The 11,077-nt window shown below is 42.8% G+C and overlaps 1 protein-coding gene across 2 annotated transcripts in view; it reads right to left on the bottom strand.

The window, feature by feature from the left end:
* Positions 1-2,110: 2,110 nt before the first annotated feature.
* The window catches only part of PUS10 (pseudouridine synthase 10), a 58,745-nt gene continuing 49,778 nt past the window's right edge, over positions 2,111-11,077 (bottom strand). For both annotated transcript variants that reach the window (XM_068279607.1, XM_068279606.1), the window contains 7 exons: positions 10,574-10,630; positions 9,784-9,860; positions 8,977-9,029; positions 7,996-8,113; positions 6,502-6,644; positions 5,241-5,340; positions 2,111-2,397 (listed from right to left, as the gene is read on the bottom strand). In XM_068279607.1, the coding sequence (XP_068135708.1) occupies positions 2,359-2,397; positions 5,241-5,340; positions 6,502-6,644; positions 7,996-8,113; positions 8,977-9,029; positions 9,784-9,860; positions 10,574-10,630 (587 nt within the window). In that variant the 3' untranslated portion in view covers positions 2,111-2,358. The remainder of the gene's footprint in view (positions 2,398-5,240; positions 5,341-6,501; positions 6,645-7,995; positions 8,114-8,976; positions 9,030-9,783; positions 9,861-10,573; positions 10,631-11,077) is intronic.

Below are 11,077 nucleotides of genomic sequence, written 5' to 3'. Positions count from 1 at the left end.
CCTTCAAGGAGAAAGGGGGTCGTAGAGGGCAAAGGGAACAGAACTGCTGTTAACATTACACTTACAACTTATAAGAGGCAGCATGGTAATTCTATATTGCCAGTTTATGAGAATTATCTGTGTATGTCCCATCTCATCTGACTGCACATGAACCAACTGCATGTTACGCGAATTGCATGTGTGATATGCACCCTATCTGACTGAACACAAACTATGTATGTCTCAACCCATATGTTATGAACATCCTTAGAGGGAACCTTAACTGAACAGGGTTTTTGTTTTTGACTATTCACCAGTCGGCCGGCCGCCATGCGTATTATTGGACGCATTACCGCTGTTGCGGACTGCGACGCGTTGCCGCATATCTACGCGTGTGGAATGCGGCAACGCGTATTTTTGTATGTGTTGCGGTCCGCAACAGTGCTAATTGCAGTAGGGAATGCGTCCAATAATACGCATGGCGGCCGACCGACTGTTGAGTCGTCAAAAACGAAACTAAGTGACAGCGGGGGAACGGAGGATTCAAGAGCGGCTCCGAGGGCACAGGATGGCTGCAGGGGGGTGGTAATAGCCCCAGGTAAGTGAAACTCTTTACCCCCCCCCCCCCCCTCCGTTCAGTTAAGGTTCCCTTTAACCATATTAATTGCTGAGTTGCATAGACATTTTCACTATGAACTGTGAATTCTGGCATTCATTTACTTCACACTTATTACCTAGCGGCTCATGTGTAACTTCTAATGCTACATACACACGATACAATGTTCTGTTACATTTAACGTGTTGGAGAAAATCGATCTGGCAGGTAAATCTAACAGAAAATTGTATACTGTGTAACTAGCATAACAGTCTCTTAGCTCTACAATTCTGATTGATATGCATGAGCATATGCAACTCGCTCAGATGAGTAGGCCATCCTGATTACATTTGCTCAGGCTGTGTATATAAGCAAGGCCTCTAGTCAGTTCACGGCTGACGTCAGTTCGCACTTAAAGGGACTCCGAGCAGTGCAGAAACTATGGAAAGATGCATATCATTTTAAAGCTCTCTTTCTCCTCTTTCCAATGATATATAAACCGCCGCCCTACGCCTTTTAGTTTTCGCTATTTTCGCGATTGAAATTGCCGCGGGCGCGATTTCAATCGCGAAAATAAAGTAAACTAAAAGGCGTAGAGCGACGATTTAGGTGTCGCCAGAAAGAGGAGAAAGAGAGCTTTAAAATGATATCCATCTTTCCATAGTTACATTGTATTACACAGGACGACACTTTCCCCAGTGTCAGCAGCTCCATTCAGCAGAAAAAGTCGGCCTGTGTAATACAATGTAACTATGGAAAGATGGATATCATTTTAAAGCTCTCTTTCTCCTCTTTCTGGCGACCCCTAAACCGTCGCCCTACGCCTTTTAGTTTTCTTTATTTTCGCGATTGAAATTGCGGCCGCGGCAATTTCAATCGCGAAAATAGCGAAAACTAAAAGGCGTAGGGCGACGGTTTATATATCATTGGAAAGAGGAGAAACAGAGCTTTAAAATGATATGCATCTTTCCATAGTTTCTGCACTGCTCGGAGTCCCTTTAAAGGGTAGCAGTTTGAGGGTAAAGCAATCAAATTGAATTTACCAGTATTCATCAGCAAATTCCCATAATTTGACATCACACCAACACAATTTCCTCTCAGCCCCCTCCTATTGTGTTACTACCCCCTCCCTTTAGATTATAAGCCTTTGGCAGGGCCCCCCTTCCTTGTGTATCTGTACACTCTGCTCACAGAGTAAGGTGAACCTGAATTACTGAGACTATTACTGCAGTGTATGACATTGTGTAGCTTATTGCTTATTGTCTGTTGACAGTCACCCCCTCCTTATCAATGTCTGTAATCTTATTACTTGTGCAGCGCTGCGTAATATGTATATGCACTATATAAATCCGAATAATAATACACACAGGATTTTAGCTACTGTATAACTCAGGCAAGAAAATCATATGCCACATCCTCTTGGCACGTATCTGGATTAGGCTACGAGAGTGAATATTAGCACTGGGCTTGGATTTACCATAATATGACATTCGATGTGGAATGTACATGAGTACTTCAAAAAACAGAAATCGGGGGTTTACAAAGCAAAAAGTCATATGTGATTTAATAATTGTGCAGGTCTTATCTGATGTTACAGCAGGAATGTAACTGTGACTATGTTCCTCTATAGACACATCACTTCCTTGTTCACAATCACAAGAGACTGAGGATGTATCAGAACAGTATGATAAATTGCCTTCACGTGAGAATAAAAAACAGATCAACATGATCCAGATAATACTGTCCCCATATCAGTCCACATACACTTCTGTATAACCTGGAACTCAGTCATCCAAGGCGGGAGGCCAGTCCACGTCCACAGACTAAAGGGAGAGAAGGAATACAGAAAAAAAAATCAATACAACCACTGGAGAACTCTTTAGCCACGGCAATATCCTTTCTGTAATCTACATGGTTATTACTTTATTAGCAATGACAGAGGAATTAATTTGGCTGGTTCACACGGACGTTTTGCTGGCATTAAACGCAGCGTCTTAAAAGTAACGTTTTAGGGATCTACTGCTCTCCCATGCAAGTGAATGGAAGCGTTTAATACAAGCTTTTGCAGGCTTTCATGAACGCCTGGCAGTTGATCCCAGATTCTGGTCTCATCTCAAAAGCAACATACAGCTTCTAGAAGGCGTTTGAAAGCCAGCAAAAGTCACTGAAAGCCAATGAAAGCCCATATAAGCCAAAGAAAGCCCATATAAGCCAAAGAAAGCCCATAAAAGCCCAGCCTTTCCATATACGTCCTGTAAAAGCCACCAAAAGCCCAAAAAATGCAACGCCCTCCTGAAAGCCATTAAAAGCCTTCAAAAGCCATTACAAGCTAACCTGTTAAATGCTGGCATTCTTGAAAAAAAAAAAAAAAACAGTATTTGAAAGAAACGCTAAGCAGAAGCCCATGTGAACCAATCAGTAATCTGATCTGAGAGACACACTCTCTCTATGTCTTTACTGGACCCCTTGCCAGTTCACTTTTTCGCCACAAGATTGCATGCTCTTTCCTGGTTAATTATAAGTAGGTAGGAGAGTTGCTTACTAGGAATATGACTGAAAGGGAACCCGAGGTGAGAGAGATATGGACATGCTGACATGTTTGTTTCCTTTTAAATAATGCACATTGCCTGGCTGTCCTACTGATTCTCTGCCTCTAATACTTTAACCCGCAGACCCTGAACAAGCATGCAGAACAGACGTCTATGACAAATCTGACAAGATTAGCTGCATGCTTGTTTCAGGTGTGTGATCTAGACACTACTGACCAGAAAGATCAGCAGGACTGCCAGGCAGCTGGTATTGTTTAAAAGGAAATAAATATGGCAGCTTTCATAGGTCTCGAACTTGGGTTCCGTTTAAGCTGGCCATACACTGGTCAATGTGGCCATCAGATATATCCCTCTCAGATTATGATCATAAAGGGATCTATCTGACAGTATCCCTCCACACACTACACACACACAGATTTTAGCATGAGAAGAGACCTTGGAGATTGGATAGATACAAGCATCCTTCCAATGCACACTCTGCAGCACATACATGGGGTAGGCTAGGGAGAGACATAGGAGGTTGGAGAGGGAACTATAAATACAAGCATGCTTCCAATGCGCACTCTGCAGCACATACACAGGGTAGGCTAGGAAGAGACATTGGAGGTTGGAGAAGTAACTAAAGATACAAGCATGCTTCCAATGCACACTCTGCAGCACATACATGGGGTAGGCTAGGAAGAGACATAGGAGGTTGGAGAGGTAACTATAAATACAAGCATGCTTCCAATGCACACTCTGCAGCACATACACAGGGTAGGCTAGGAAGAGACATAGGAGGTTGGAGAGGTAACTATAGATACAAGCATGCTTCCAATGCACACTCTGCAGCACATACACAGGGTAGGCTAGGAAGAGACATAGGAGGTTGGAGAGGTAACTAAATACAAGCATGCTTCCAATGCACACTCTGCAGCACATACATGGGGTAGGCTAGGAAGAGACATAGGAGGTTGGAGAGGTAACTATAAATACAAGCATGCTTCCAATGCACACTCTGCAGCACATACACAGGGTAGGCTAGGGAGAGATATAGGAGGTTGGAGAGGTAACTATAAATACAAGCATGCTTCCAATGCACACTCTGCAGCACATACACGGGGTAGGCTAGGAAGAGACATTGGAGGTTGGAGAGGTAACTATAAATACAAGCATGCTTCCAATGTGCACTCTGCAGCACATACACAGGGTAGGCTAGGGAGAGACATAGGAGGATGGAGAGGTAACTATAAATACAAGCATGCTTCCAATGCACACTCTGCAGCACATTCATGGGGTAGGCTAGGAAGAGACACAGGAGGTTGGAGAGGTAACTATAAATACAAGCATGCTTCCAAAGCACACTCTGCAGCACATACACGGGGTAGGCTAGGAAGAGACATTGGAGGTTGGAGAGGTAACTATAAATACAAGCATGCTTCCAATGTGCACTCTGCAGCACATACACAGGGTAGGCTAGGGAGAGACATAGGAGGATGGAGAGGTAACTATAAATACAAGCATGCTTCCAATGCACACTCTGCAGCACATACATGGGGTAGGCTAGGGAGAGACACAGGAGGTTGGAGAAGTAACTAAAGATACAAGCATGCTTCCAATGCACACTCTGCAGCACATACATGGGGTAGGCTAGGGAGAGACAGAGGAGGTTGGAGAAGTAACTAAAGATACAAGCATGCTTCCAATGCACACTCTGCAGCACATACACAGGATAGGCTAGGGAGAGACATAGGAGGTTGGAGAGGTAACTATAAATACAAGCACGCTTCCAATGCACACTCTGCAGCACATACATGGGGTAGGCTAGGGAGAGACACAGGAGGTTGGAGAGGTAACTATAAATACAAGCATGCTTCCAATGCACACTCTGCAGCACATACACGGGGTAGATAAGGGAGAGACACTGGAGGTTTGGCTTACAATCGGGTCACACATTATTAGGTATTTTGAGGGGCGAAAGTTGGGGGGGGTTCGGCCTGTACTCATGATGGCTTATACTCCGGTATATACAGTAATTGTGTTCTAGGCTCTTCCCCAGCATCATGCACTTCATGAACAGGTTTCTGTATGGGACAAACTGATGGTACACATAACACATGCAAGAAAAAAGCTCTGACCTCAACGTCCAGCTCCAATATATCAGCAGTAGTTTTCATCAGTGAGCCAATGTTTGGAACTGTTCGCCCAAAGTCGCCATGTACAAACTCCTTGATATACCTTATCATTAGTTAAGATCATTTTTTACAATGGGTAGTATCTTCTGTGGAAAGACAAATTACATTTATATCACGGTTTTCTCCTGGTGGACTCAAAGTGCCTGAGCTGCAGCCACTAGAGTGCACTCTATAGATAGTAGCAGTGTTGGGGAAGCTTGCCTAAGGTCTCCTCAGCGCATAGGTGCCGGCTTACTGAACAGGAAGAGCCGAGATTCAAACCAGGTCTCCTGTGTCAGAGGCAGAGCCCTTAGCCATTACACTATCCAGCCACTGCCACAGGCTAACTTATGCTAGAAAATTATAGTAAAAGTCTTGGGTATAAGGAGTCAGATTCACTCAATCTCAAAGTAATAGAATTCTATCAAAATTCTCATAGAGAAGCTGCCAGCCTCAGGTGTTCAGGCTTATAGCAGTTCTAGAGCAGACACAGCGGGCCTGATGCTCCTCCAAGATGCAGCACCCTGAGGAAGCTAAGCAAACCTCCTCTGCTGCGGGAATGGAAAGAAATGCAGCCAATCAAAGCCCGCAGCTACTGGTCAATTAGCTGAGCATGTTTAACTGCCAGCTTCTGTTGCCTTCCAAAGGAGAGTAACATAACAGTTTTCTGCTCAACACTCCCAGCGTGTAATTTCTATTATAATCAGTTAAACCCCTCAAAAATCAAACAAAACACAAGCTATAGGTGGACAAACACATTGGCTGAAAGTGTTATTGCTTATTCATCATTTGCTTGGCTCTGTTCTAACAGTGTATGACATGTCATGCAAGTATACTGCATTATTAAACACAGCATCATTTTAGGCTCCTTTTGCATGTGCCTTGCAAGCTTGCGTTGCCTTACCCTGGTATACTGCAGGGTAATGCAACACAAGAAATGGGGCCTAGCACACTTACGGCATCGCACTGTGCCGGAAGTGCCCGACCGGCCACTGAGTTGCTGCAAAGTGAACAGTGAACAGGGATGTTGAAGCACTGGAATGAGGGGACAGTCTCAGGATCCAGAGCCTTCCTTCTCCATAGAGGAGTATCTGGATTTTTTTCACTTCAGTTTTACTTTACCGGTAAAATTCTAAACAAATTACATGTTATTAATTAACCTAATTATGTTAAATAATTTTAATAAGGAAAACAAATCCAGTTCTTCTGCATAGGCAAAGGATACGTTCCAGCTTGTGTCTTTAGGTATAGTCGGAAATGATGCTCGTCCACATATTCCGTCCTCATGGTATGTATCAGTCGCAATCTGCCAGCCAAGGGCCTCCGATGGAGAACACGAAGTGGGGTTTTCTGTACAATTTCCAACTCCTAAGCGAACAGAAAGACGCCCATCAGTATATTTCAATTCATTTCCAGAGGATTTCCTATACATCTAAACTGAAATTGGCAGGTGTGCAGAAAACTTCCTGTTAAACCACCTTTAAATCATTTGCAATAGTTGTGGCCCTGACTAGAGCAAAAATCATGTGCAGAAGATGAGGCCCTTCCGATTTCAGTGCTGGCCAGTGATAAAGCTGCTGCTTAGTTCTTCAAGACCTTCATCAACTGAAGATGATGGTTAAGTTGCTGGGAGTTAATTACTTTGTGGAACATTTCTTTAGTCACTTAGGGCCCTTTTCCACTAGGAGCGTTTGCTATGCTGAATCGCAAATCGCTAGGGATTTTTAAATTGCTAGGGTTTGCTAAATAACATAGGAAACGCGGTAGGTATTTTCTACTACCGCTATTCAATTTTTACAAAAGCGCAATCGCGCTGCGGAGAGATTTTTACCGAGATTTTGCTATGCAATGCATAGCAAAATTGCAATTGCAGAAAAAAATTAGGTACTTGCTGAATCGCTAGCATTTAGCGCAAGCGCTAGCAATTGATAGTGGAAAAAGGCCCTACAGCTTGTGCAAACAGGTCAATTGTGCAAACCAAAGAACAAATTGCTTTCATTGTCAAAAAAGGGACCCAGTTTTTTGAACTGGTAACTACTGCTATATTTTATGTAGTTCTATTTATCAAATTAATTCTATACTTTCTCAGATGCTGGCCTGGAACAAGTGCTCAGTTAAAACATGCATAGTTTATGGTCTGCACAGCTGTCCAGATCATTGGATCATTAAAGAACTCCAGTGAAAAGAATGGAATAAAAAAAAATGCTTCATTTTTACAATAAATATGTATAAACAATTTCCTCTGTGTTTTCCCATTGTAAAATCTTTCCTCTCTCTGATTTACATTCTGACATTTACCACATGGTGACATTTTTTACTGCTGGTAAGGTGATGTCAGTGGCAGGAGATGCTGCTTGCTTTTTTGGCGGTTGGACCCAGCTGTAAACAGCTGTTATTACCCACAATGCAATGAGGTTCACGGACAGGAAACTGTCAGGATCATGGTTCTGACATCACGCTATGGGAGGGGTTTCACCACAATATTAGCCATACAGAGCCCCCGATCCGTTTGTGAAAAGGAATAGATTTCTCATTGGAAAGGGGGCATCAGCTACTGATTGGGAAGAAGTTTAATTCTTGGTCACGATTTCTCTTTAAGTCCTGAAGACAGCAAGCCCCAGTAGCATTTCCAGCAGACTCACTCTAATTTTTTGCTCTCAAGGTTAGATTCTACTGATACAGTAGCTTCTCATAAAGCAGTCAAACATAAGCCACAAACCTTAGCATTATCTAGGATTTCTAGATCTTCTTTCAGGATAGCTTTTTCTGTCCATAGTAGTGCACTGTAACATTTTGTCTTCTCTTCCTCCCCTTCCTTCATGTGAGAGATGGCCTCCCTGCAAGAGAACACATTTTAATCTCGCTCTCTCTGAGTGGCATGCAGTTTCACAGTGAACTAATGCTGGTCACCTGGGCAACACTTTATGGTAAAGCTATGGGGCCAGTCCAAACTATTAATTCTGCTTATATTTGCATTAAGCACAACACATACATGTTTGGCTGCCGTGTCCATTTCTGGCCGGGTGTGGAAGCGTGCCATTTATATCAGGAACAATATGCTCTGTAGTACTGTAACACAGCAGGCATGTGAAGGGGTCCATGAAAAGGCATGGCCACATTGTACATACCTACTGCTTAACCAGGGTCTGTTGTGTTACACTGCAATACATTGGAAAATGCATGACGTAAGGACTGATGCACAAGTGTCAGTAATATCGCCACCACACTTTATACAATTAGCCTGACCCATGGTACATGGGTAATGCGAGTGTTGCTATGGTAATGTGTGTCAAGTTTCTCGTCGAATTAGCATAGCAACGCTCACCTAACCCATGTACCACAGTTTGCGCCATTTGTGTAACGTGTAGTACTCTGCTGGTGTTAGTACCAGCACAGCAATATTATCACTGGCTCCGTAGTGTGTATGAAGTGTTAGAGATGAACAGTAGCAGATAAATGGTATTACATTATTTCTGCATTAAAGGAAGAGGAGGCTAAGTGGTTACGTGACTAGCTCAAAGGGGAAAAGGTGCCGCCTTTTCTTGTCAATGTAATTTCAGAAGCGGGTATGGGCAGGTGATGTGCGTTAGGCAAGTGACTTTATTGTACTACCGAAACCTGAATTTTTGAACAACTGATGTTGGCAAGAAACTGCGTTTGGATTGCGGAACAGAGTTCAGCATCAAACTGGCGTACTCACCTGGTGACTATCTGCAAATCTCGCACCTTGATCTTGTCAGAACGGTTTATCTTCTGAAAAGTAAGAACATTAAAAACACTTACAGGATAGATACAAAGTCCAATTATTCTAATGAGGTTTAATTGCCTAAGGTGTGTGCATGGGAGACAGGGGATTACCCAGATGTCCGGTGCTTCTATGCGTATCACACAATTGCACGCATCCAATGGGATGCGTTCCACGACTCACTACCGTGCACTTCCTCCTTCGGCCGCGCACTTCCTCCTTGTAGCTCCACGACCAGCACCGCACTCTAAATACAAGGCTGTACGCTAAGCTGGCTCTTGCTGCGTAGTGTTCCTTCCTTTGCTTACATTGCAACACCAGTTCCTTTAAATACCGGCCACTGCTTTGAAGTATCGCGGGCGCGATACTTCACTAGAGCGGCTGCTACTATGTTAATTAACATAGTTACTGTGTAACATAGCAACTATGTTAATGAACAAAGTAGCGGCCACTCTAGTGAGGTATCGAGATCTCAATACTTCAAAGCAGTGGCCGGTATTTAAAGGAACGCATGTTGCTATGTTAGCAAAGCACGTAACTAAGGATGGCACGCTACGCTGCAAGAGTGCACTTAGCGTGCAGCCTTGTATTTAGAGTGTGTTGCTGGTCATGGAGCTCACGCAGCTTCATGAATCAACCCCAATATGGTAACATTGCTACTCTTTGGTGCACATATAGTATATCGCATACGAAGAAGAGCGATACCACAGGAGACAACATGGCAAACAGTCATGAACATAGGAATCAATTATCTGCCCTTACCTCCTGAAGATCCTTCATGTCTTGTTTTGTAAACTCAACTTTATGAGGGTTTAAAAGCTCTACTGCAAAAGGTCTTCCTAAAAACAAAATAAGGAAAGTATATCAAAAACTGATCTGCATAAAGCCAACCTAATAGCCCCATGAGAAATAGCCATGTGTTTGATCCTGATTAAATGAGAGGGACAATGTGTGTGCCTGCAACTGGGAGATTCCTCAACATGACTGCATGAAGGATAGTCAAAAATATGGCCTGTAGGCACTATTAGGGCAGGCATAGGGTGTTGGGTGTAGTCAGGCAAAGCACATTGCTTCCTTATAACACTGGATGAAACTAGTAAGGAGGATCAATCAAATCTGACCAAGTGACATCCAAAATCAGAAGTTACTAGACTGGTTCCCAAAATTCCTACTTTGTATTAGTAACAATAGAGTTGATGCATTAAAAGTCAGTAAAATTGCCACGCCAGCGCATGTCAAGCTTATTACTATGTAATCAAACATTTCTACTGCTTTTACAGATTACATTTCTTCACTATTCAATTAGCTCTAGATCAGGTAATCCATCAGTATCTTTGTATGGCAGCCTTTATATACCTCTCACTTCAGTTGTCCTTTAACCTTTTGAGGGTCACATACTTACACTCCCCTAGTGACCTGGCTATTTTTTTTACTGGAATCCAGATTTATGTGAGCCAAGCAAAATGCTTTTACATTTGATGAGGTCAGCAGCGTTAGCCTGTATATTTTTCTCAGTACAAGCTTCCTTTAAATGGCTCAACGTGTAGATTACCTCTGCCAAGGGTCCTCACATCCACATCTTCCCTTCCAGAAGACGAGAAGTTAAAGCCTGAAAAAAGATTAACATGAATTAACATTATGGCTTAAATTAGAAACTAACTATTGGGTTATTAAACAACAAAGCAGATAAACAGCATGCATTTACATAAGATCTTGGCACAGCACCGTTCTCTGCAAATAAGACTGCATATGCTCAGAAGTGTCTCACAATGATTTCTCTTGTCAGTTTCAAAGTAAGGTATTTGGTGTTCAATTTTTCAGGCATTTATCAAAAGTTTCACATGACTTTTCTATACAATCAATTATTTTATAAAATAAACTAGCGGAAGACCCGGCATTGCTTGGGTTTGTATTTAGTTGTTGGTGGTTCCAGCCACTTTTTCTAACCTTGACACACAGTCAGTCAATGAACAAGTTTGTCAGCTTTGGGGTCCTTGGCATCAATAAGTGAGAAGGAAGGCAGTTTAAATTTTCCCATTGGAATCAATAAAAACAC

The sequence above is a fragment of the Hyperolius riggenbachi genome, chromosome 4 (assembly GCF_040937935.1).
Source record: "Hyperolius riggenbachi isolate aHypRig1 chromosome 4, aHypRig1.pri, whole genome shotgun sequence".
Taxonomy (NCBI): domain Eukaryota; kingdom Metazoa; phylum Chordata; class Amphibia; order Anura; family Hyperoliidae; genus Hyperolius; species Hyperolius riggenbachi.
The sequence above is the reverse complement of the archived record's forward strand: the minus strand, read 5'-3'. Positions and strand labels throughout refer to the sequence as shown.